Source organism: Gasterosteus aculeatus, chromosome 4 (assembly GCF_964276395.1).
Source record: "Gasterosteus aculeatus chromosome 4, fGasAcu3.hap1.1, whole genome shotgun sequence".
In the NCBI taxonomy this organism is placed as follows: domain Eukaryota; kingdom Metazoa; phylum Chordata; class Actinopteri; order Perciformes; family Gasterosteidae; genus Gasterosteus; species Gasterosteus aculeatus.
In genome coordinates, this window is record NC_135691.1 from 33,425,239 (window position 1) to 33,450,478 (window position 25,240).

Genomic DNA, 25,240 nt, shown 5'->3' on the forward strand with positions numbered 1-25,240 from the left:
GTAACTCATCCATCTGATATTTCAGTTCATCTGTGTCTATTTATACATGCATGATCAGAGCAGTTTTTTCCATTGGGCGGTTCTTGGACCCCCCCGATGAAGCCCCCCACCCTCCTCCTCCTCCTCCTTGGCAAAGGCCTTGCAGCTACTGGCTCCAAATGTATGAAACTGAAGCGACCTGGAACTGTTTGCGGGGTAAACAAACAGTGATCAAACAGTGATCCTGAATTATGGATGAAAGTCTTCTTGAATCCATCTTATCCCGTTGCTTTATTGACATAATGAAACTGTTTTCTCAATAACCTGATATTGATCAAAATCTCCTCACATTCCACACAGCATGTCAATTACAAGCACAATTCATGTGTAACAATCAAGAGGTTTGCAGGGAAGAGACGCCTCCCTTTGTCCTCTCATTTGTCCGGCCAAAAGGTCTCTCTAAATCCCCTCAGCCTCATAACTCTCTTTGTAAGAGCGCAGGTTCTTCTTGGCAGAATGCACATCACATTGTTATGCTCTCTGGCGCCGGACGAGCACAGAGAGAGAGAGAGAGAGAGAGAGAGCGAGCGCCGGCTGGCCTGCGAAGCCCGATCAGAGCTAAACTGTCATCCAATTCCATCCATCTTGTCCTCCTCTCTGATTCGCTGTAATCTGCGTGATTCTTTTGAAGCCGAAATCTGCCGGCTGCCCTTCAGAAAACCGTTTCAAATTCCACAAATGATTCATCTCCGAGCAGAGCGTCTGAACGGATTCATAATAGAATGTGTTTGAAGACGATGATTGCCGTTTTACATCTTGGACGGGCTTTAGACGCTTGTCTAAAAAAGGTTGAAAGGTTTCCGTCAACATATTCACGGGTCGGAATACCTGAGACATTACAGCTGAGGGAATTCGCCCAAAATTGAACGTACAAATGATACAGTCATTATCGTTTATTCCCTTATTTAATGCCAGTCCAGGCAGGAGGTGAAGATAATCTTTTATGCATTTTACATGTGTAACAGGAGCTGCAGCTCAATATGAATGAGTCCTCATTCCAGGCTGCGTGACTCTAAACTCCAGAGAGCTTTCTTCTCAAGTTAAATGAGATTAAATCAATCGCGACCTGCTGGATGCAACAAGCAAATGTGCAATTGCACTACTTCCATGTTGTGTGTTCCATTATTTCCATTTGACAAAGTGGACGTGAGCTGTTTACCTGAAGGGGGCGTCAACATCTCTGTTTTGAAAACCCCGGTGTGCCCGTGAGCAAGGCATTAAACCCCACTTTCGGGTCTGCGGCATCACAACGGTCTTCATTGGAAAAAGAATGTGTACGAGGAATTTCTCTGGATTTACAAGGAAAACAAGGCCACAAAAAAAGTTAGGCTTTATTTTGTGTTTTGGTATGAATTGAATGATACTCGCGGAGAGAGCTAGGCTAAGCTAAGCTAGGCTAGCTGTTTCCTTCTGTTTTGAGACATAATAGCCAGCTTCTGGCTGAACCCTTACACATAAACCACACAGATATCATAGTGGCATCGAAAGGGGACTGAACATATATTTGAAGCATTCTTTCAGTTACTTCTTGAGCACTGATAGAATTACTTTCCTACGCACATTCAGAGCTCGAATCAGATGAGCATCTCACTCCTTCTTCCGTGGGAATGGAGACCGTTCAGAAATCAATTCGCTCGCAGTTAAAGGGCTTTAAGAGCGCTGCAGCGTAATCCCACCTCTTTAAAAAAAAAAAAGAAAAAGCAGGCCTGTATTCCAGCACATATGGATGGGAGCCTGTAATCTCCCCGTGGCCTCTTTCCCTGCGCTCTCTAAGCCCTCGCCCTCTCTAGCCGTCCGTCCAGCACACCACTTCACATCTGCATGCATCTGGAAATCACCAGCCGCCTGTTTTAGGAGCAGTTCCAATCAAAAAGCAGATTCAGGATGACAGAATATTGATGAAAATCGATGAGAATGGCAATTGCCGTGGGAAGAGGCTGAAGTGCGTTTTCTTTTTTTGTCTTAACACAAACAGGAGGGATGAGATTCTGATTTCAGCCTCTGTGACGTTGAGATTCTGCTCCGGACAGACGTGCACACGGAGGCCAAAGTGTCGGCCGTTGCCTCAGGTGTACTTTTGTATTCACTCAGCTCGCCTTTTGTCATGCTGAGGTCGGTGGTTTGGCTCCTTGTGCTTCTGCTCCCCCACCACCCCTCTACCCCGTCATTACCAAGGGTTTGCTTGTTTTTGTTGAGCACTCCCCCTGTGGAGTGCAATGAATGGCCAGGTACGAGATACGCGCCACAGCAGCAGGCCCCATCGGGCGCGCACGTCTGCAGTAGATGAAGAGAGTCAGCGGCTGGTGGAACATAAACACGAGGATTAATCCTTAAGCCCCCCCCCCCTCCGACAAAGGTTCATCATTCAGTCCCTATCGGCCGTGTAGCCGAGGGAGGAGATAACACGGCTCGCCGGTTCCCAATAAACCTTAAAGGCGAGCGTTGTTGCAATCAACCGATCTCTGAAGCGCAGCGGAGGAATGGATGATGCGCAGATAAGCACCTACACTCTTTACAGCACGTCGATTAGGTACAGCATGCTAACCGGGGGCCACCGGGGGGGGGGGCTCCTGGGAACCACGGAGCCACATGTTGTGGGAAACAATGACTTTTCATTCTTATAATCGGGGGTCAGTTTATTGATCCGTGTCAGTAAGGGAGAACAGTGGTCCTACATTGTTATCATAGTGGAGGTGTGAGGTTATTGCATCGTTCATTTAGATGAGCATTTATTTAGAGATATTAAGAGAATAATAGCAATAAAAATGAACCCACGTCTTATATGGAGGTGGATTAATTCCCTCTCAACCACTCCCTCCCTCCCTCCCTCCCTCCCTCCCTCTCCCTGTGTGATGCTGCAGCCCCTGTAGTCTCTCCAGTCTCCAGTAAACAGCAGTCATGGCGACAGTGGTCCAACCGCTCTCTCTGGATCGAGGTAAGGCTTTCGGAGCTTCGCAACCTGTGCGGTTATTTTAAAAAGAAGATTTTGTATTCAAACTTGGGGGAAGATTCGGGTGTTTTTCGTGCACGACTTGGATTCCGCACAGCTTGTTTTTTTTTTTTTTTTTGACGGCTCGTTATTTGAAAGCTATGTGAGCTTGCGCGGTTCCAAATGATAAATAAATAATCAAATAAATAAAAAAGAAGCGGTTCCGCGCGGTCGTTTTGTGGAACGGTGCGCTCGTTTCCTGCGTGGAATCACGCTGCTGGTGTGCGCGTGTCCCCAAATTCAGCATCGTGTTTTTTTCCCGACAAACGGGACACCTCGCAGTGCGGTTTGTTTATTCCCATCTTTATTACGTAACATCACCCGGTTGCCGCTCGCTTCTCCTTTGCTCTCCGCCTGTGAGAATAAAGCTGCAGCTACTGAAAACCCACTCAGTGTTGTGGGGGATAACTTTTATATTTTAATTAGACAGGTGCAAGTCAAACACGAGCAGTTCTGTCTCTGCACTTGTTGGAACCGTACAGCACGCAAGAACAACGCAACGCAAAGTCTTTACGCTGAATTGCAGTCGGCGCTCCGCCTGTTTGTGCAGACAGGTAGTGTTTACCCAGAGCTGAGGTGGCACGTGTAATTATAGACCATGCCACATAAACACACATTTCTGCATCCCCCTTACCCCGTGCACGTGCACAGTCATGCATTTCCATCACACTCCTGCTATTATGTATGTGTTAGGAAATCGCGTTCGAGAGGGCTCGAAGCAGCTTTATTAATATCATAAAGATAAGAATGACATATTTATTTTTAATCCCTTCCCTGCCTTCGGTGAAATGTGGCTTTGCAGAGGAACCTGATGCTGCGTCCTCCGTGCCAAGTGAAGTAAAGCTATCAGCTCCCTAGACTCCTCCAAGTCACAGGAGGTGACTATAAATACTCTTCATCGGGAGCATAACTTATTATGCAGGGCTTATTCTGACTGGTGTTACTTGTTATGTGGAATAGTAGCCTCGATTGACCATTTCCTGCTTTTAGAGCACGGGAGCCGTGCTTCACCGCGCAGAGGAAATGAAATGAGTCAAAGCTCGCGCCGTCGGGGCAAGCGGACAAACAATAGGAGACCACTCGTCCTGCAGAGCTTAGCTGAGGCCTGTAAACACGCAGCGGAAGATGCATGTCTTCCTTCTTGGTCAAATGTCAGCCTTATCTGATCTTAGTCCCTTGCTGGGGCTCTGATTCAGACGTGACCTCTGGGGGGCCGAGGGTGGGGGGGGTTGATCCATATTCACATGTGTGGCATGAATTTCAGCTGTCAGCGGCTGGTAGCTGTGACGGCAGGAGCAGCAGCAACGATAGTATCACACTGAGAGAGGCAGCACCACGGGCTCCTTTTTCAGCTGCTCGTTTTAGAAAGCACTATAATTGCTAATGAAAAGGCGGCGGCGGCGGCGGCGGCGGCCGGCGTCTCGTGCAGGCAGGAGGCTTCAGGCGCTGAGTCAAACACAGGCGGGGAGGGGACGGGTAGAAATGTTCATTTTCCAGAGCTCCCACTCGGCCTGTGGGGGTCACAGCAGGATGAAACGATCTTACATCACTGGCCTTCCTGTTATTGTCAGAGGAAATAACTGTGATTAAGCACCGGCACCCGTGAATAATTGATTTGATCTGCCTGAATATCTTTAACACTTGCGTTCTCTTAAAGGCCGTTTGCTGTGTGTCCAAGAGTCTGACACAGAATGAGCAAAGAAGACACATGTGTGCAATAGTGTGTAAGTTGTGTGAACTGAGGTAAACGTGATCTCAAAGAACAGCGTAACATATTCACATATACAATATTCATACTTTTTTTTTGCATAAAAACAAAAGTATTTCACACATTAAAAATGACAACTGACGATGCGAGAGAAAAAGTTACTGTACATCATTTCTGTAGCGGGAGTGTGCAGACCAAATTGGATCCATCCAATTGAGATTTCACTCAAAAGCACAGATCTTCACCTCACCATGACGAATCACCAAGGCTTCATTTTCGGGAACCAGTGATGCACAAATGCATTCAATGGTACAAAGTGGTGCTGGCGTGGCTTAAAATATCCATTGCATGGGAATGAGCCACCATTAAAGATAATTGACTCCATGGCGAATAACATAAATCATATATATTAGCAAGTCATAATACGTGATTCCATAATTGAAAAGTGCTGTAGTGGGCGTATTGTAGTAGTATTTATCAGCTGTATCAACACAGAGTCTTCAGTTCTTCCTCAATTTCCCACAATGACCTTTAATAACCCCAAATTCAAGCAGCAAACCTGTTGCATTCAATTCTTCAGAAGGATACGAAAGCAATAGACTTTCATTTGCAACGTCTTGCACCTGCGCCATGTTCGTCATTAAAGGGTCGCAGCATTTGCATCTCAGCCCCACTTGATCTACTGCAGAGGTTCATCGGCCCATCGGCTGTCCGGTAATCTGCGAGGATGAAGACAATAAATGCCCTTTTCAGAGGAGCCATCAGACCTCCCAGAGTGATTTGATGGTCGTGTTACGAGGGGCGTCTTTTTCTGGCGAGTAACGAGAGCGAAAGATGCTTTTTCTTCCTTTTGAAGGAGCCGTCAAAGCTCTCAGGGACGATGACCCAGTTGCGCCCACCGTCTCGTTTGCTTCAGCTGGGTTCGTCAACGTGGAGCGCGGAGACCTTCCCCGAGGCGGATGTGAAAAAAAAACGTGTACAGATGTTGCGCACATCTGGACGCGGCGAATCCCGCGGAGGCCCCGCCGGGTCTCTGGGTTGAGATTGAAGTCAGAACAATGAAGCACTCGAGGGCTTGAACTGGATTTCTCTCCACTGTATTTTTAGTGGGAAAGATTTGGTCCAGCGGCGTCTGAGATGTTCAAACGTTTTTACTCAGATCACTGAGACAAACATTAAAACGCACAAGTGGGCGGGTTGGGATTTTGGCTTTGTTTGGATTCCAGTTCTCTGGCAGGTTTTATGAAGTTTCAGTTCATAAAAAGATGTTTCGCTGCTTCCTTTTGTCGCTTTTAGAGAATCATCATCTGACAGATCCAGGGAGCCCTTTTTTTTTCTCGTGCAAACAGAACGCACGCAAAGTTGCCGTCGATGGTGCATTTAGCTGCTAACGAGTCCGAAATGTCCCTCAGGAGCCTGTGGACCCAGAAGGGGTGCGTGTTGAATGACTCATCGAGACGCAGCTACAGCCGAACGCTGATGCGGTTCAGGTGTCTGACGGAAAACACAGCAGATCACAAACATTGACTCAAAAACGCTGACTCGTCGATGGGTTTTTGGGCGCGTTATTGCAGCAAAGAGAGCTTGCATGTGTGATGAGGGGGAGGAAGCTGGTGTGAACGTATACTGAAGCGTGTATATAAATGACTGCATTAAGAACCAAACCAGGCGCCTGTGTCCTACTTACTTGCTACTTTAAACTTTGCACTCAGCTAAGGTTTAAAGTTGCAAAAACGTCACGTTTTTATCATATTTTACTTCTTTTATTTTTTTGTGTGTTTCCCTTAACTGGAAGTTAAAACAATTGAGTCACTTATGTGTTATTTATTACCCTGTTTGCCTCTGAGATGTGGGAGTAGAAGCACAAGCATATCTATAATATGAAAGCATCTGAATCAAAGTGCTGCTAAAGTCAATAGTCATCGTATCACCGCTCAGCCGGGGGTGTTCATGCGTGTTCGCTGTTGGTCACGGATGGGATTCCATTCCGTGTGAGCCTCCAGGCCGAAGTTATTCATAGCGTGTGCATATAACAGGCGCGGCGTGTGGGTGTCGAGCACATACTCAGTGTTATCTTTGACTGGTCTTCGTCTGTTCTGTGTGTGTGACACCCGGCGAGGTCCGTTCACCCTGCAGAAGGTCCTGCGGCAGCGTCGTTGTCGTGACAACGCAATCCGCCTTTCCTCTCTGGCCGGATGTCCCGCGTCGACGTGGAGCGTGCACGGCGGCGGGGTGTTGAAGTGGCTCAGAGCTGCACAATATCGTGCGCTAGAAATAATGCGTCAGACACGTGTCGGTTTATCGGAGCTGGGGTCGGGCAACAGATCTGTTTGCACGTTTTCTCACGTCGCTGTAGGGACATGACGTATACACGTACGTCACAACGTCTAGTGATGAGAAGCTCGTCCGTCTGAGGCTGATGGAACTTTAAAATGACCCAAATTCAAGTTAGAGAGATTATATCAGGAAATGACGAGGCATCACTTTTCATCAGCCAGATGAAAGCGCTGCAGAAATGTCTGCAGAGTCAATCTTTGAAGTCACATTCCCAACGCCTCCAGAAAGTCCTTGATGTGGATAAAGAAAATGGTGCTAATGAGCACGCGAACGCCAATAAAGGCTCAGAGGAGGAGGAAAAACTCTTTCCCCAGATCGCCCATGACCTCCGTTTAATGAGAAAAGAAATGGTCATAAACCACAGAGACGGATGCCCTCGCTTCCTGGAAGTGCACCAGCTCATTACGAGCGCTCCGTGGGAGCTGTGCTGTCCGGTATTCGGCGTAGAGGGAGAAAACTGTATGCAAAATATAAATATGGCACACTTAGCACACACTGACAGCTCTTTGAATCCCAAAACGATGAATTTACTATTCCAATTTATATTTCATGAGTAATAGAATACGAATAGCCCGAGTTTGCCTGCTGGCTCCCTGAACCCTTAAAGAAGAATTGTATATGGTTTGTCTAGTTGTGCAAATAGCTTTGGCATTATTAGCTAAATCCTCACAGAAAAAGTCCATAGATCAATATTGTGATGAATTACTACATGATACATGACAATTACCTCATCGATCCCCTTGTGTTCGTGTAGACTACAGTCTGTAGTGGTTGGTAGTTGGGGTGGGACATGTGACTGACAGCTGATTGTCGCCCTGATGCCAACGTTGGATCAATCCTCTCGGTCTCGATGGGCACCGAGCTTTCAATTTCGAGCGGATCAATATGATCCATCGCGTTACTACGGAGCGCCGGAGGGTGGGGGGGGGGGGGCAGGAAATGGATTTTCCCCGCTGCACATTTCCTCTTTGTGACCTTGTGGAGGTTTCACACAGTCAGAGCTGGAGACCACTTCCTGTCTCGTCTCCCACTGCAGAACGGCCAAAGCTCAACCCGCCATTTATCTTTAATAGATCGAGCAAATGAAATGAGTTACAGCCTTTTCACAGGGGGGCAGGAGAGTGAAGATCGCAGCGGGTGTAAATCAACAGCTCCAACGCCAAAACCGCTCGAACCACTAATCTCTCGATGTGTGGCCACACAGAATGAATAAAGCGTAGATATCGAACGCCAGCGATCCAGTGATTGAGTACCAGATGTCCTCCCCTCTCCCCCGGTTATGTATCTCCGTTCGGTCCGCCGGTCCCACCGGGAAGGAAATGAATCAGCCCGACTGGCAGACTCATTGAGCCCGAGTAGACCCCCCGAGTCGCGGCTTCGCACCCCGGGGCTTAAGTACAGTGCAAATGCGTCGTAATTCTTTAAATGTTACTTTTGGACGGGGGAGTTATTCCCTCGCTTACTCGTTCTCGTAAGCTAAGCCAACGCAAAGGATCCACGGATGCTTTTCTCTGGTCCTCGCCCCCAGCTGGCCTTGACTCAATCCATTTCCATCACCCATCACTTTCTGGGCCGTTTTGGGTCGAGTGCCAAGCTCACACCCGTTCTCTCCCCCCTCCGCCCCTCCCTCTCTCCCTCTGCCAGATGTTGCCAGGGCCATCGAGCTGCTGGAGAAGCTGCAGGAGTCGGGTGGCGTGCCCGGTCACAAGCTGCAGTCTCTGAAGAAGGTCCTGCAGAGCGAGTTCTGCACGGCCATCCGAGAGGTGAGTCACACCGACATGACTCACCCCTTCTCACTGTTTTTTCTCTTCTTTGACCTTTCTCGTGCCCACGCTCCTCGTTGCTCTCATGTGCTCGCTGTGGCGCGATGTTTTGTCCTTGGAGTTGCTTTCGACGAGGTGGTTGTTTACTGGTTTTGGTGATGGTTTCTGTGGAGAGGCCCTCTGGTCATCAGGCGGTTATTTGAGCTGTGCACGCTGACTCCTGCAGAATCTCTTTTGCCACGAAGGAAGTTGTCTGCAGGCGTTTTGGGATGTTGGTTTTATATTTATGGTCATATTTACAGCACTTTAGGGACTGCATCCCTAAGCCAACACAAAAACTTATTACTTATAAAATTTCTTATTACCAGAATCCTGCATGCTGGACGTTTCCGTTTGGTTGCAGTTACAGTGCTGTTAGATTAACTGCACATTAAGAGAATTGAATGGCAAATGTATTGTTAAGAAGCATCACATTTTTCAACCGGCGGCTGAAGCTGTTAATATAATTTTTCCATGACTTTGAAAAATGATGTTAAGTGAAAGATATATATCTCTCTCATTGAATTCATTGTGCAGAAAACTGGTGCTAAAATGTGCTGAAAAGTGATGCTTCGATACCGAGCGGGGAAATGAGCTGTAAAACAAATAAATCTGAGAGTGTGACTTCAAGTCACATCAATCACAAATGAACGCAGCGTAATGAAAATGCTCTGTTTTATTAAGGCGCAAGCTGAACAGCGACGGGGACATTTTAACGGCGTTAAAGATTTAAACGGAACATTTGTATAATCAAGAGGCCATAAAACATTAGCGGCATCACATTAACTCGAAGGTTCAAACTGCTCAGATTGAAGATTAATCACATTTTGCAGGTAAGAATATAATGTCAAACGTAAACCGCCGTTTTTTCTGCTCTTGCTCTTCATTAACGCTGACGGCCACAAATTAATCCATCAAGTTTTTGCACAATTCATCTTGTATATTCAGCGTCGTGTCTGTTTTGATGTACTGCAGCATCACCCGGAGCCGTGTGTTAGTTAAGCAAACATCAACAGAGAGACGGATGACGGATGACGGCGTCTCTTTTTGCAAGTCAAACGCAAACAATGTGAACACGGAATTTGTCCCGGAATGAAAGCAGACAATCAGACAATGCTGTGAAGTGGCATTTGGATTGAGATTGCACTGCGTCACAGCCCAAAATAACGCCAACAGTAGTAAGAGTGTTCATTTGTGCCAACAACCAGGAACTGAAAGTCAGCTCTCTGTTCATCACTTCAAAACCCAAAAGAGGATCAATGTACCTCAACACTGCCACAAAGTTAAGTCATTTCACTGTGTTTCTCATATAAACTCATTAGAAGCTTTGTTTACAGCTGGTAGCTCATAATGAAAAGATAATGACCCCCGGCGATGACAACAATTGAATTGCTTCTGACAGAAAAAAAAAAAACCCCGACATCATACAAAGGGACGGAGAGGAATAAACGCACCTCTCGTCTCGCGGTGTCCAGATCCGCTTCGTCCCTCTCGGGGGGGAAACCCGGAGACCAGCGGCACGCCTGCCAACGGATGACTCTCAAAAGACCTTCTGCTAAGCGCCTTAGCAACAGCAACAGCAGCAGCAGCAGCAGCGCACGACCTCCGCCAAGAGGCAGGGACGCCGACCACTTCGCCCAGAAGGAGCCGGCCGAACGCGGCAGAGAGGCGTTCGCATCTGCTGGGTTGCGCAGTTGATCCGTCTCGGGGACCAAAGAGGATGACTTTCATTTCTCTGACTGGACAAAACGTGTGTTAAGCGTCATTTTCAGCACTAACGTGTTTCTTTCTTCTTGGTTAGATTTTTATTTTTTCCCTGGAAGAAATCAGTCGGCACTTTCAGCCAAAACAACAGCGGCAAAACGAGAAAGAAACTTTGACGTACTGAAATTTGACTTTCACATCATAATAACACAAAGAGGAATAAATCAGCAGCCTGGAAGGTGAAAATAATAAACTCACGCATCCACAAACAAAAACATATTCAAAACACTCCACTCCGTCCTCATGTGACGGTCTGCAGGGCCGATGCACAGCCTGAAGGGACCGTCGAGCTACTCCCCCCCCTCCCAACCGCATCGCCCACATACTGTACGCCTGCACCAGTAGAATACAGCAGGAATCAGCCCCCTTAAGGACGACGGGCCAGCTGTCGATACGAGCAACAAACAGCTGGGAGACGAGTCCGTCCAGCAGCTAAATGACAAAGAGACAGAGTTTGACGAGCTGGCTCGTCTTTCCCCGCCGCGTTCATCGACGACTGAGCGAGTTGTCGGGCTCAATCAGCCTTGCAAACGGGGGAGGAAGGACGCGGCGCGGCGGGGAAGAGCTAACCAGCTGGAAAATGATGAAGGTTGAAAGAGCCAAAGCATCCTCCATCAGCAAACTAGGGTGGAGGATCCTTCCTCGGGAGGGGAAGCAGGAAGCTGCGGTTAAAAGCAGCGTTGTCATGCCGGCTTGCGGCCTCCTCCTCTGCTCTCTCATCATCGGGAAAAGCATGCAGGAGGAGGGTGGGGCTGACGGTGTAACCGCCGCAGGGCCGGGGCGGTGAAGACGTCAGCCGAGGAGGAGGGGGTGGGGGGGGGTGGGCAGGAGGGTAAATTGAAAAGACGCCCGCGGGGCAAACGGGTTCTTCAGAGCAAAGTGCAGCCACAACGAGAGGCAGGCGGACGTTAGTTGTGTTATTCAGGGCTCAGCATTGAGGACGGACGCATTGACGGACGTCAGATGCTTGTCTTGTGCGGCCTCCTTCAGAGCACCACTGATGCATGTGTGTGTGTGTGTGTGTGCGTTAACTCCTCATTGTGTGGCATCGCTCGCACTCACGCGCTTAAGTAACATCCGTGGTTCATGAAAAGAGATTTTTCTTTTTTTAGGCCTTGAAAGGCCTTGAAAGGCAGTACTTCACCGTGTAGACTGCAGGCAGTGATAAGAATGACGTCATTTGCAGGCAGAACGAAGAACTGCAATTAGCAGTCGTGTTTAAAAAAGCCACTCAGCGTGGCGGTCGGAGGCGAGGAAAGCCTTCCTGGGCGTTTCCAACACTGTGCTCAGCCTGACAATGTGCAGACGTCCTCGGGTGAAGGTACCGTTTGGGAGCTGAGTGTGTTTGTGGGTCTGAACGCATCAGCGGCGTAGATCTGCTTGTCAGGCGGGAACGCGGCGGCGGCGGCGCTCTCAGCCGGTCTTTGAGATTCATGAGCAAACAAGACAACAGAAGCTCAGGGGTAGTTTATTTTTCCCACATTACTGACATTTTTGCATATAAATATGTCAGGGCTCGTATCCTGTATTTCCCTGTGAGGGTTCAGAGCAGCGAGTTCGTTTGGAGAGTCGTGCGTCGGACGCGCTTTGATGAGTCACGTCATTCAAATTCATTCCTGAGCCACAACGTTGAAAGTCATGAAGTTTTTGCACTGAGAAGTCTTTGAATCTGAGAAGATTCTGATAAAAACCCAAAACTGCAATCAGTGTAAAAACGATAAATACTGAAACCCGTAGTTTACTTACTTTTTGTAATCAGCCCAAATATCTAATTCACCTTCATCTTCATTGGAGGGAACAAACTGTTCTTAAGCTGCGCTGACTGGTTTGATGTCATTCAGAAGTTCCTCTTTTGTGCTGCAGTATATTAAATACGCGTCCTCATTCAGTCCCCGTCTTCCTCCGGCTCTACGGTTTCTTTAAACGTCTCGACTGGAAAGGTCAGCTGTGTGCATTGATTCCGTTTGCCTCAGAAAACCTCGTTTTCACGTCACGTTTTACACCCGCCGTGACTTACACAAACCCGTGTCCCCCGTTACCCGGCCCGAGGATTTCATTTTTTAACCATTTCATTATAACAGCAGTGTCTCTCTGTTCCCTTCAGGTGTACCAGTACATGCACGAAACCATCACCGTGAACGGCTGCCCGGAGTACCAGGCGAGGGCCACGGCGAAGGTAAGGAGGAGCCGCTCTGCAGCTTCGTCGCTTTGGAATAAAAACGCAGAGCCCAAAAATAAAATAGAAAGTAACCGAATAGAGATTCATCTGCGGGTTTCTTCTTGCTCAACTGAGGGAAAAAAACAGCTCTTTAGTGTCTCTGAAATCCCACAATAATACGTCTTTTGTCCTGTTTCTTAGTTTCTTAGGCTGCACGCATGTATTAGGTCACATAAAGTTAGTTGTTCGGTTTTGGGGATTTTTTTTCGGGAACAAACCAACTGGCTTTAAAAGCAAACGTTTCTTTCCCCCAAAAGAAAAGCCGACAGCATATTTCAAAATAACAGCCTTTTCTGAGCGACTCTTCATCCCCGTTTCACAAATCCGACACTTGCTGAACGTCTTTGAGCTCAAAACCTTTCTTTGAATCCGCGAGGGGCTCGACCTGGAAACGTCGGATGAGCAGCTGCTTGATTTCCAGGTGCTGATGACGTAACCGGGACGAAACATGTATTTATTTTGGTGTCATTCAACAAACAAGTCTAATCTGTTTGCTCATTTAAGGCTCCTCACTTTTTTGTGTCCTCGCTGCTTCAACTCGACATTTTTTTTTTTAAAAAAAGAGGGACGACGTCGCGAATTGAAACTTTAGATTAATGCCACTGAACTACCACTGAGGACGCTTAATGGTTCGGGTCGACACACCAGTCAGGTAGATAAAATATTAGCGATTTACTGGGTGAAAGTCGTGTTTGTTTCGCCCCCGACCTTCACTCCACTTTGACTTTGCCTCTGTTCGTATCACGTGACCCGACTTCCTCCGTTGCGCCGGTCGTCACGAGTACCGTAGGACCACTAGAGGTCGACGTCGTCTTCTTCTTCTTCTGAGTGGAGGAAGCCGACGAAGACCCATTTTAAACCTGCAAAATCCGAAGATTCACAGCCAAACAGAGTCGTGTGTTTCCCACGTGCACAAACATTAAAAAGGAAAGTAAACCTATGACCACGGGCACTTTTTGATGGAAAAATGAATATATTGGTGAGAAGAGTCATTTCACTCTGCAAAGGAACTGCAATGATGAAGCAAAAAAAAGTTCCTGTGTTTTTTTTCTTTGCCTGAAGGCACCGTAATGACACGATTTAAGCAGCTTTAAACTCCGGCCTACTTTTCTCTCTCTTTGCCTTAAACTTTGAGAAGTTACTGCTCCGTAATCTCTATTAAAATTGCAAGTCCGCCGGGCAATAAAGCACACGGCCAATAGCCTGAGCTGGCTTCATGGGAGCAATGGAAGTTTTTTTTTAAGTTCTTTCACTCTCTTTTGTAAAAGGGAAACATAATTGTGCTCAGTATCACACGCGTGATCTAAAAGGGGGAAAAGCACATAAGCTCATCTCCCTCTCGAGCACTTAGGACAGTCAGATGGTGAATCTCCCGGCAGATCGCATCGTGTTTCACCTGAACTACTCGATTCCCTCTGATTGCTCCGTTAAGTGAATCAATTCGGCCTCTAATTCCCTTGTTACTCATCGCCATGGAGACCAGGAGGATGCCTGAAGTCACACTTAACACTCGGTTGTTAAGGGGAAAGCATCCAACTTGTGAAGGTCGGCGTGCTGCGAGGGGCCCCGGCGAGGAGACGCTGTGCATGCCGAGGGGCCTTCCAGCTCCACACTGGGACGAGGCGGTGGGGGTCGGGGGGGGCGCGGAGGGTCAGGGGAAGCTGGTGGATGGAAAGAAAGGCTTTTGTTTTTCTTTAAAGGTCCCTTCTTGCTTTTCCACAGATGATAAATGTATTTCAGCTTCAGTTCATTCTGACCTTTTGGAACTGCGTTTATACCGAAGGGGGGGGCACACTTTCTAATGGCCTGTCTGATAAATGTTCTGTATTCTTTCACTTGTTCACTGCCGGACTCAATCTGAGGTTCATTTTTCTCCAGAAAGACTTTTGTCCTACTTCTTGGGGAAAAAAGTTTGGTTCCATGGTTTGTCCAACTCTGTCCAATTAGTAGCGAGAAGTCCAAAGCTGCGTCTCTCTTCCTTCAGGCAACGGTGGCGGCCTTCGCGGCCAGCGAAGGTCACTCCCACCCGAGAGTGGTGGAGCTGCCCAAGACGGAGGAGGGGCTGGGCTTCAACGTGATGGGCGGCAAGGAGCAGAACTCCCCCATCTACATCTCCCGCATCATCCCCGGCGGCGTGGCCGAGAGGCACGGCGGCCTGAAGCGAGGGGACCAGCTCCTGTCCGTCAACGGTGTGGTGAGTCCGACCGCCCTTATGCAAATATGCAACCGTGACTACAAGAAAAAAAAAAATACAACACTTCCCCTTCTCTCCATCTCCAAAATCCCCTGCAGAGTGTGGAGGGCGAGCACCACGAGAAAGCGGTGGAGCTGCTGAAGGCGGCCAAGGACAGCGTGAAGCTGGTGGTGCGCTACACCCCCAAAGTGCTGGAGGAGATGGAGGCCCGCTTCGAGAAGCTGCGTACGGCCCGGCGGCGCCAGCAGCAGCAGATCCTCATGCAGCAGCAGCAGCTGCAGAACGTGGCCTCTCAGCAGAACCACATGTCGTAGGTGAGGCGCTTCATTGCTTTACGGGTGGTGGGAGGTGGGGGAGGAGGCGGAGGAGAGGGGAGGAGGGGGGGGTGAAGACAGGATGAATGGCCAATCCCAAGTTTTAATAGGATGGGAAGCATTGGAAGCAGCATCAAAAGCTGCTAACAGAAACGTTTGTTTTGTGGCGGTTTTGGCGCCCCCTGTGGACCCAAGCGGTAGTGTATGCAACAGTATTAAATGCAGTATTTTATTTCATATGGTGAATCTTTCACAGGGATTTTATTTAAACACAATTAAGAGCATGTGACAACGGGTTCGTAGCCGTCTCTTGTTGCTTATTGCTTTATTTTGGACAGGACTGGACGTTGGCTCCCTCAAGGTCGGCACAGTTTTGAACGCTCTTTCGAGGAGGCGACGCCGCACGTTTAGATATTCAGCCACACCGTCGCCTTTTATCATTTTCCTCATGAGCACGTGCACCGTCTCACGCTCAGACCTCTCAGCTGCTCCCGCTTCAAGGTGACCAGCACATTTTAAATCTCCCCAGGAAACTCACGTTTTATCATTTACTGGCGGTACATTTCGCCGGTTATTTCAAACCCCAGTGCTTCTGTTGCGCAGGCTGTAATTGATGCAGCCGGCTGCGGCGCTTGGAGGCTCCAGCTGGAACGACGGCTCCACATACGTCTGCTTTAGACAAAACGATTACCATCCAAATTTAGATCAAATTCGAGATTGGGACCAAGTGTCGCGCACAAACCGTCCTCTGGCATCACACAACTAGCAGCAACTAGAGTGGATGTATTCTTTGATAAAAGTAGCATTAAATATGAGATTGAAGGAAGGAAACTACACGTGCATGCGACCTTAAATGAGCAAGAAAACACACATTTTAACCAGTAGATTGTCGACAAAAAGCATAACATTCTGACTTCATGCAGGCCACAGTTATTTGTCCACACTGCTCTTGGCGCGACAGCCTGCAAGCATCGCTCTCAGCTGGTCTCTCCTCTGCAACGCCCTGCAGGTTGTTCCAGAAGAAGAAGAAGTGAAGGAAAAAGTGGATCCCTGAAGACCATCCGTTCGCGCCGAGGATCCCGAAAGCGGAAAACTCTTCCCGCCGAGGAGGAAACCAACGAGTAGAAGACCCTTTGACTTACTCTCTCTCTCTTCCAGTGCACCACCGATCACTGAGCAAAGAGGCCCGTCCACCCGAGACCGCTGGGGGGGGGGAAGCTCCGAAAGTCGTCCACTTTAACTTCGCATTCCCCTTTTTTTTTTTGGTTACGAGTTGTTCTCCTCCCGGTTGTGAGTCGCCGTTTCCTGTGTGTGTCGTGTTTCGTTTTTTTTCGCCCGTCACACCGCGGCACCTTTTGTACAGTGGGTGTTCCTGTCGATTCCCCAACCGGCGCTCGTGTTTCTTTTTATCTTTTTGTGTCAAACTGGTTCTGTTTTGGACAAACGTGACTCTCTTTTCTACCTTCTATATTGTAGCAGGAACGATTTTGTATCTTGTAGGTTTAGCAATAAAAACGCAATCTCCTGCTTTCACACCTCGCCGCTAAATTCCCGATGTTCTTGTGTGCACGTGTACAGTCTGTGCACCGGTGACGCTTTGCAGAGCAAACTGGGCCTTAAATAGCGTAAGGCAGCTCTGTAGTTTGTGCCATGTGAAGAGTTTATTCGTTCAACGCGTGGCACTGATTATCGATGTGCAACAACTACTCCCCACTGAGACGTATCTGGAGAATATGTCTCACCGCGAGGTTGTCTTTGGAGGTTCAAATCAACCCTTGGATGCGTCGTCCTGTTTCCGACAGACAAACAGAATGTTTTCAGTCGCGGGTGGGATTTAAATCAAAATATGAGATCAGAGATTTAACAAAAAAGGCTTTATTGTTCCTTCTGAGTGTTACGTTTTCTTTCTGAGACGTGCAGATGATTATTTAAAATCTATTCCTTGTGTGACAGCTGAATACGAGCACGTAGTTCCACCCTGGTTTCTGTTTGGGACAATCGTTGTACCTGAGGGAGGGTGTTTCTGTGGTGCTAAGAGCTTCTTCTTCGGGTTTATTCCTTTGTTTCGCACTAAGCTTCCGATACCGACTCTTAGGTTTTTCCTGTTTTCCTTTTGCCTCCTTCGTTTACCTGTTCTGTCTCCCTGCGGTCGGTGAAAAGCTGTAGACATTCACTCATTCCTCTAGAAGAACATCTCGCCAGGCGGATCCCTTTTTGTATCTCCACGTCACAGGTACTCTTTCTTAATTGACTTACATTTTTGAAGCTGATGGTCATGTACTTACCGTAAAGATTAAAAGAAGAAAAACACAACTAAACTGTTGATATGCAATTGTTATACATACTATATTTGTATAAATAAATCTACGTGCTTGTGTACAGTGAGCGCCGCGTCGAGCCTTCCTTCACGCCGTCCTTCATTGAGGGTTCAGTGGAGCTCCGAGTGTGACACCATCGCAGACGACATTCGCCATAAGACGAGTATTTTTCTAAAACGAGCGACGACTTGAATTAAGTTCACAAATCAAATCACTTGTGGTTTGGAAACTTGACATGTTTCCCTGTGCTTTTAATAACTTTAATAACAGAAGAAACGCCTCCCCCCTGTGGTCCGTCTGAGTACTACAGCGGGGACTGAGCCGTCACGTGACTCCGCCCTCCTCTAATCACGTGTAGTGAAGAGTCTTTCCAGCGTGTTAAACGTTTCCACTACATCTGAATAACAACAGCGAGACTTTTTGCATTAAATTGATTGTGAGCTTTGTGAATTAGATGCACTGGTAAAGATTCAAACAGTAAATAAAATGTTTCAAATGATTTCCACCTCCACCAGCAACTACCTCAAAATACTACCGACCGTAGCTTGTAAAGGGGTATTTTAATATTGTTGCTTCTACCAACACTTGCAGTACTTTAAATGCATTCAGTAGAGACAGAAAGTAGAGGATATAAGGAGAACAATAAGAACGCATGGATTTAACAAAACTATTGCCTCTATATAAGTTTATTTAAAGTTCACCTTGGTCCCCCCCCCCCCCCCCCCCCCCCCCCCCCCCTCAAGTACAATGAGGGGCCATCTGTGCTCGGCTCTGGTGTCGACGGTGTAATCAAAGGTGTTAATGATGCCTCACATTTGGAAGGAAAGGACAAACAGGTACAAAGTGCTGCAGCCCAACTGCACACAGTACAAAGAGTGTGGTTTAAATACCAGAACTCTGATTTCTAGTTAACAGGTTCAAACCTCTGCTATAATACAGAAAAAGCATAATTTAAAGGGATAAATTGCTCTTTTACTCAAAGGCATGAGTGGCGTCAACGGCGTCCAATGATTAATGTTATCAGCTGACCTCCATCAGTTCCTAATGGGATCTCCACACCTTGTTAGCTGCAGACCGTCTGTCACGTGATGAATAACTTTTATTTAGTTACAAAGGCCCTTTCTGGACTGGATATTCATCAGCATGTAAAAGCACAAGAATCTGCAATATTAATGAATAATTCGACCTTAATAAAAAGAGACGATGGCGCACTAAACGAACGACTGATCATCGCTCTAAAGATGGAAACAACTCTGTGAGTGTTGCTTCAGTTTTACAGAAAAAAATACAAAAAGTGTGAAATAATATTCAGTTTTCGCTGAAGTTTCTTTCACATTAATTAGAAGCGAGAACTCTGAATGTACCATATTTCATCTCGTCACACATCCTGCTTTAACCCGGTGATAAATGTGTGGTCACAATGGTCACAGAACAACAGAAGAGGGTGAAAAAAACAAAAAGCTCAAACATTCATACAAAACAGAGAAAGATTTAATGTTCATGACAGCATCGAAAGAAAGAAAACTGCTTAAATACCACTTCCTGTTCCAGTAATGCAACGTCGTAATTAAATATGTCTCATTGGGTATAATAGCATGTATAGAATAAATGGGCATTTACATTATTTACAATCTCATGTACAATATAAAAGCTGGTCCTCGGATGCAGCCGAGGCCCCCCACACCCCTTCCTTCCCCGCCTCCCCAAAGCGCCCCCCCCTCACAGGACGTGGTAGACGGGCCCGGACCCGGGGCTCTCCGGCGTGCGGGGCTGCGAGTCGGAGCTGCCCGGGGAGAAGGTGGCCGTGTCCCTCGGGGCCGGCGGACCGCAGCCGGCCCCCGCCGAGGTCAGGCGGTCCACGATGCTGGAGAGGCACTCCAGGCTGGAGGCTCCGGCGGCCTTGTCGCCCGAGCCCTCTGATGAGAGAGCAGAGGGGGTTCATTGACCTTTAGAATACAGGACTCCCGGAGGATTTAAAACGGCAGCTATTGTGTTTTCAAAGCGCTCGGCCGACGCGGACGCGTGTTCTTATTCGCGGCAGAAGGACTCACCGTTCCTGCCGCACGAATAGCTGTTGATGTAGTTTGCATTCAGATGCTGCCACACTGGACTGTTGCTGTCGACCTGCAAGGAAGCGGGAAATGAAATTTACCCTCGGATTCTTGCAGAAATAGAGAAATGTGTTATGGTTGCCGCGGTGTAAATGCATATATTTACGCCGGATAGGAAGAAAAAAATGCAAAAACAAGCGATGGCCTTTGCTATATTCTGGACAGGCCAATAAATCCTGAATTCCAAAGTTATGGTCTTCTTTATTTCACTTCCACCTTAAAGCCAAAGTGGCAGAATGCGCTGCCTTCGCCCGGCGGGACTCTTGAGCGTGCCCAATCGATTGTATCAGTGGAAGCAACACCGGTTTGTGCAAGATGACACTTTCTCCTTGTAAATCTGCAGAAAATCCTCTGGCAGCGGTGCAGAACATGCAGTCAGGATGGAATGCAGAAAAGCGCCCAGGTTTTTTTTTTGTTTTTTTTGCTGCTAGACTTCAGTGAGGTGGATTTAGCTGAGTTTATTGGGGCTATAAAGTGTCCGGTGGTGGGAAAGACATTACTCCATCCAGCACGATACGTTCACCTCCAAACTAATTCAGCCTGACCTTAAACTACACTCATCACACACACACACACACAGACCACTACAGAGTTTACAGGATGACATGCATGTAGAGGCATTGTAATTAAGGTCATTAGGGGAAAAAACAAGCTTCTACTTTAGAAATCCAGGCTCTATTTGGAGCATTGAAATGAAAAATGCCACCGCGGCTTAAATTCAAGATACTTCGTTCAGCAAAAAACGGCCTTTTCGGGGGAAAGCCGCTGCGAGATTTAGCTGTCCTGCACAAAGTCACTTCACTCCCTGACTTTTTCATTTTTTTTTAAATCTCTGCACAGCCAGATGTCTGCACATGTGGACCGTGGGGGGGGGGGGTGTCTTACCATGCCGTCGGAGCAGCTGGACAGCGGGCTCCCGGGCTCCGAGCCGCTCTCTCCGGGAAGGCCGTAGTAGTTCTCCACCTGCTCGCGCAGCAGATCCTGCAGGCTCTCGATGTAGTGGATGGCGTTGCGCAGGATCTCCACCTTGGGCAGCCGCTGGCTGGGGTTGGCCGAGGTGCAGCGCCTCAGAGCCTCGAAGGCGTGGTTGACCTTCTTCAGCCGCCGGCGCTCGCGCATGGTGGCGGCGCGCCTGCGGTCCACAAAGTTGGACTTGCGCTTGCAGGCCTTGCAGGCCCACTGGAGGCAGTGGCCCGGCTGGTGGGGGGCCCCGGGCAGCCTTACGTGCTCGTCCTCCTCGGAGCCGTCGAGCTCCGCGCCGGGGCCGAACTCCAGGCTGTCCGGGGAGGAGGCGCACGCGTCGTAGTAGACCTGCGACGGCGAGAAGACGTCCATTGTCCGCCGAGGAGAGAAGTCTGGATGGATGGGAAAGATGGGCGCCGGGGAGGGAAGGAGGAGTGGGGACGAGAGACAGAGGAGACCTCTGAGTGATGTGAGGGGTCTGTTGCCCCCGAGCCCCCCTTATATGCCCCCAGGCCAGAGCCCAGGGCCCACATTGGCCAGATCTAATTACCATGGCCCATTGGCCCAGCCAGAAGGCAGGCTGGGGTTAGCTCAGCTCCCTCCCTGCCCCATCCCCAACCCGCTGTCCCTCACCCCCCCCCCCCACCCCCTCACACCTCCCAGTACCCTGCAGAGTTTCCCACATCTGCACTTACTGGTGTTTTCCCACTCATCCCCGCGCTCTTCTCCTTGCAAGGCCACGGAGAACACAATGCTCGGGGGGGGCGAACATTTGCAGATCCGCCCGCTTCCAAACATCCCGTCGCAGGCGGAGACTCGAAGAGAGTCGCACGCCGCCACGAAGACGCACGTTTGTGAGCGCGCGTGTTTTTGTTGTGGGAGAAGATGGCGGGGGGGAGGAGAGGGGGGGGGGGCACGCGCGGCAATTTTTTTTACGGCCTGGACAACAGCGTTGCAGATGCGGCCCAGCTGCAAGGCGAGGTGTAACATTTCAAGCCCTGTGAAGTCACGTCGCAGTGGTAAGCCGCCCCCCCCCCTCTAAAACACCCCAAAGCTCATCACCGAAGGTGCCGTGAGTGAGGGGATCCTCCCCGTTTGCCTCATTGAAGAACAGCAATCACACAACTGACACCGCGGCTCAACTCGCTGCGCCATTTTGCTCCCGAGGACCAAATTTGAACCGTTAAAAGTTATTGACACAAGTCGAGTACTTTTTTTTCGGGCGCACAACAGATGGCCGCTGTGCTGCAGGAATGCCACATTGTGTAGTTTGTGTTTTTTTTCTTTCATTTAAATAAACTTTTATTTTATTTTAAAGCAGTGCACATTAAACATTTGGTTCTTCTTCGTGCTGCTTTGCTTCAAGCTGTTTGGCAAAAGATGGCGACCAGTTTAATTGTGTCTCTATTTGTAGGATTGGGGAAGGGGGAGCAGGATGGGGGTGGGGGGGGGGGTCGCTTTTAGCAGCTCTCGACCCCGAACTCGTTTAGGTCATTGTGTTGTTGACAGCTTACAGGGATACAATGCGGATATTTCTCACAATGTGTCCGAACGTTTGTCGAGTCGGCCCTTTTTTCTCTGGGAACCGCGCGCACCTAAGAAAACAGCGCGCGCCCGCTGCCTCGGAGCGGGAGCGCGCAGTTGGGGTGGTGGAGGGACAGTTAGGATGGGGGGGGCAGTCGGGATGGACAGCTGAAGAAGACATCGACCCGCGCGCAGTGGCCGCTGGGAACATCAAAGGCCGCGGAAGCCTCGAGAAACAACGTCGCCAATGAGAAAACCTGCTATCGGCCGCCCGAGAGCCGATGGAGGCCGGATCGGCGCAGCACATGGTGGGACGGGGGGGGGGGCAGGGAGGGGGACCGGGGGGGTTATTGGTGCAGGATCCGCTCCCCTGGGAACTCTTGAGTTTGCTCTCTTGTTGTTCTCAAGGGTCAGAGACAGAGTTAAGTGAAGGGCAGGAGGTGACCCTTTATGTCCATCTCCCTCACGGCGGAAGACCTTATTTCTTCCAAAGTGCCGCGCGCCCCCCGGAGAGAGAGAGAGAGAGAGAGAGAGAGAGAGAGAGAGAGGGGCAATTTGTCACTTAGAATAAAGCTTCCTTCTGGCGAAATAAAAGTAAATTATTGACTGTCTTCTCTTGTTTTAAAATCCAATTAGATAATAAAGAACAAGAAATTCCTGTTACAGTGTTTTTTAATTTTCATACATATTAATACAGAATGTATTCGTTTGCACGTGTGATTTGACTTGAATAAACACAAATAAAAAAAACAATAATTTCTGATATGATAAAAAAAACGTTAAAAAAGTATAAGAATATGGAATGTGCACTTTACAAATTAAATTCAGTAATTCAGAGGTTTAAAAAAAAAAGAGAACCGTGAATAAAAAGCTTAAGACACAAAAAAGCTCAGTGTTTTTAAAAAAAGGGTATTTCCCCCCCACCCACACACACACATAAAGTACATTTTACTTCCCCCACAGGAATAACTATAGTGAAACAAAAAAAAACTTTGAGTGGCAACAGCATTTGTTTGGCAGAGAGAAGTGTGCTGCCAGTGAATCCTTTTCCTTCCAGGAGAGTCTGAATAAATCAGAGCATTCAGCCTCTGAGCCCCCCCCCCCCCCCCCCCCCCCTGTCCTGTAGCTGCTCGCCTTTCATCAGCTTCGACTTTTAAAACACTGCTTTCTCTGCCAAATGACAATTATACGGTGTCATGAGTAACACCCAAACCCCTGTAAAGCTAGAAGGGAGAGAGCTCTCTCTTTGTCTGATGGAAAAACAGCTGGACGCGGCGCTTCCACAGCAAACACGGGCCTTTAATAGCTCAGAATGCCAGTTTATGCGCGTGCACGTCAAAAAGATGTTTAACCCGGAGACAGCGTCGAGCAGCCGAGATGAACCAAACACTTATTTTACGAGCGCAAACTGCGATTGTTGATGTTGGCTCTGCAATCCAGGTCAAACGCAGTCATTAGCGAGCAGACGTGGAATTAGCAGATACCCGTGGAGCTGCGTGATGTAGTGAAGTAAAACTGCTGTGAGTGGGCAGGAGCCCATTAAAAGCACATTACTGTTGTGAGGTATCACATTTCTGTCTGGTTCCTGCAGAATCCTGGATATTTGGTAAAAGATATGAATCGTTCTGTTGAAAAGGGGACACGCGGGGATTACTGAGGGCTGATGCAGCTCAGGGATGGAGAAAGTATTCATAAATATACTCCTGCTTATGAAATTGTGCTTAAAAATAAGGAAGTATTTTCAATAAGTTGTACTTCTAAACATTGAAAGTAAAAGGACTATAATAATAATTTATATTTCATTATTAGTGATACTGCTTTACTTTCAACACTTCCCTCTTAAATGTTGTTATAATATGTTATTTATCCATAAAAGGGATTTTTAAAAACCGAATAAATGTTAGATAAGACATAAAAAAGTCTGTTTTAAATACTAACATTTTTGTTATTTAGTTTTAGCTTTTACTTTTTGAAACCAAATATTTGTTTATTTCTTATTTTTCATCGTATCCAAAAAGATGTCACTCCTCTCATATCTCAATAACACGCATTACATTTAAAGGATTCACAGCTGCATTAAAAAAAAAAAAAAGTCCTTTGAAATAGTTCCGTTGAGCATCTGGAAGCACTCACTCAACGCACGTTTTAGACACTAACAACACGGGAAAAAGAGCCGACCTCCGGACTCCAGCGTCGGTTCGACTCCCCCCGCTTCTTGGAATTAGCTCTGTTGTCCCCCGTTTGGATGCTAAATTGACGCTTCTAATAAACCTGACACACGTGGGACACACACACACACACACACACACACGTGTCTGTGTGCGCGTGTGTGTCTGCAGGTTTGAGAGATGAGGCCGAGTCCCGGAGGTCAACCGGGGCTTTGCGTCGTCCACAGAGATCTGAGGGAGACCATCACACCGTCAACAACCCCCCCCCCCCAACCTCTCATCAATACACGACAAACAAGACTCACTGGATTTCCATACGGCCGTGAGCCAAGTGATGATGAATTAAGACCTAATGGCTCAGATAACTACATTAATCCCGGTGGGCCGGCCCTGGATCCGTGTCCCCGCAACACGGGACACAGAGGAGAGGCGCGCTGGGTTCGGAGGGGACTCGAGTTACTGTTGTGGGATCAGTCCTGCTGGAGGCCAGCTGGAACAAAGAGCAAACCATTCCGGGGGATAGTTTAGACGTAATGGACCTCTAATAGCCGTGAACGCTGCGGGAACTGGTAGGGTTTTTATATTTGGGTGTTGAAAACAGAGACACAGCGACAGAAGCTTTTTATCTGCAGGAGGAAAAATAAGGGTCCCTGAGTTTAAACATGAAACACGTTGGTTTTTCATGTTGATTGTGATTTAGATATTAAAAAAGAATACATGATTAAGTATATGCGGTCGTAGACTCAAGGGGAAGACCTCTTTATGTTAAAAAACAGTAGACTGGTGCATGA

At 48.1% G+C, this 25,240-nt stretch overlaps 2 protein-coding genes across 3 annotated transcripts; one reads left to right on the forward strand and one right to left on the reverse strand.

Annotated features, from left to right (window-relative positions):
• Nucleotides 1-2,428: 2,428 nt before the first annotated feature.
• Nucleotides 2,429-17,750, forward strand: lin7a (lin-7 homolog A (C. elegans)). Of its 2 annotated transcripts, XM_078100467.1 has the most exons (7): nt 2,429-2,569; nt 2,901-2,974; nt 8,718-8,836; nt 12,744-12,815; nt 14,842-15,051; nt 15,150-15,365; nt 16,375-17,750. In XM_078100467.1, the coding sequence occupies exons 2-6, from the start codon at nt 2,938-2,940 to the stop codon at nt 15,363-15,365; spliced, it is 654 nt and encodes a 217-aa protein (XP_077956593.1). In that variant the 5' UTR covers nt 2,429-2,569; nt 2,901-2,937; the 3' UTR covers nt 16,375-17,750. The 2 variants fall into 2 exon arrangements, with proteins under 2 accessions (XP_077956593.1, XP_040030438.1); XM_040174504.2 differs by lacking the exon at nt 2,429-2,569 and having other exon boundaries at nt 2,895-2,974; nt 15,150-15,361.
• Nucleotides 17,751-18,353: 603 nt separating this feature from the next.
• Nucleotides 18,354-21,304, reverse strand: myf5 (myogenic factor 5). Its single transcript, XM_040174503.2, has 3 exons — nt 20,680-21,304; nt 19,735-19,807; nt 18,354-19,599 (listed from the first exon to the last, which is right to left on the reverse strand). The coding sequence occupies exons 1-3, from the start codon at nt 21,127-21,129 to the stop codon at nt 19,403-19,405; spliced, it is 720 nt and encodes a 239-aa protein (XP_040030437.1). The 5' UTR covers nt 21,130-21,304; the 3' UTR covers nt 18,354-19,402.
• Between the last annotated feature and the right edge of the window lie 3,936 nt (nt 21,305-25,240).

What these genes read in the sequence shown, in the direction of transcription:
- lin7a (XM_040174504.2), top strand. Translation starts at nt 2,938, where the DNA reads ATGGCGACAGTGGTCCAACCGCTCTCTCTGGATCGAG. An exon ending in ACCGCTCTCTCTGGATCGAG is followed by an intron (nt 2,975 to 8,717) that starts GTAAGGCTTTCG and finishes TCCCTCTGCCAG; the next exon opens with ATGTTGCCAGGGCCATCGAG. An exon ending in TCTGCACGGCCATCCGAGAG is followed by an intron (nt 8,837 to 12,743) that starts GTGAGTCACACC and finishes TGTTCCCTTCAG; the next exon opens with GTGTACCAGTACATGCACGA.
- myf5 (XM_040174503.2), bottom strand. Translation starts at nt 21,129, where the DNA reads ATGGACGTCTTCTCGCCGTCGCAGGTCTACTACGACGCGTGCGCCTCC. An exon ending in CCAGCTGCTCCGACGGCATG is followed by an intron (nt 19,808 to 20,679) that starts GTAAGACACCCC and finishes GCTTCCTTGCAG; the next exon opens with GTCGACAGCAACAGTCCAGT. An exon ending in CTATTCGTGCGGCAGGAACG is followed by an intron (nt 19,600 to 19,734) that starts GTGAGTCCTTCT and finishes CTCTCTCATCAG; the next exon opens with AGGGCTCGGGCGACAAGGCC.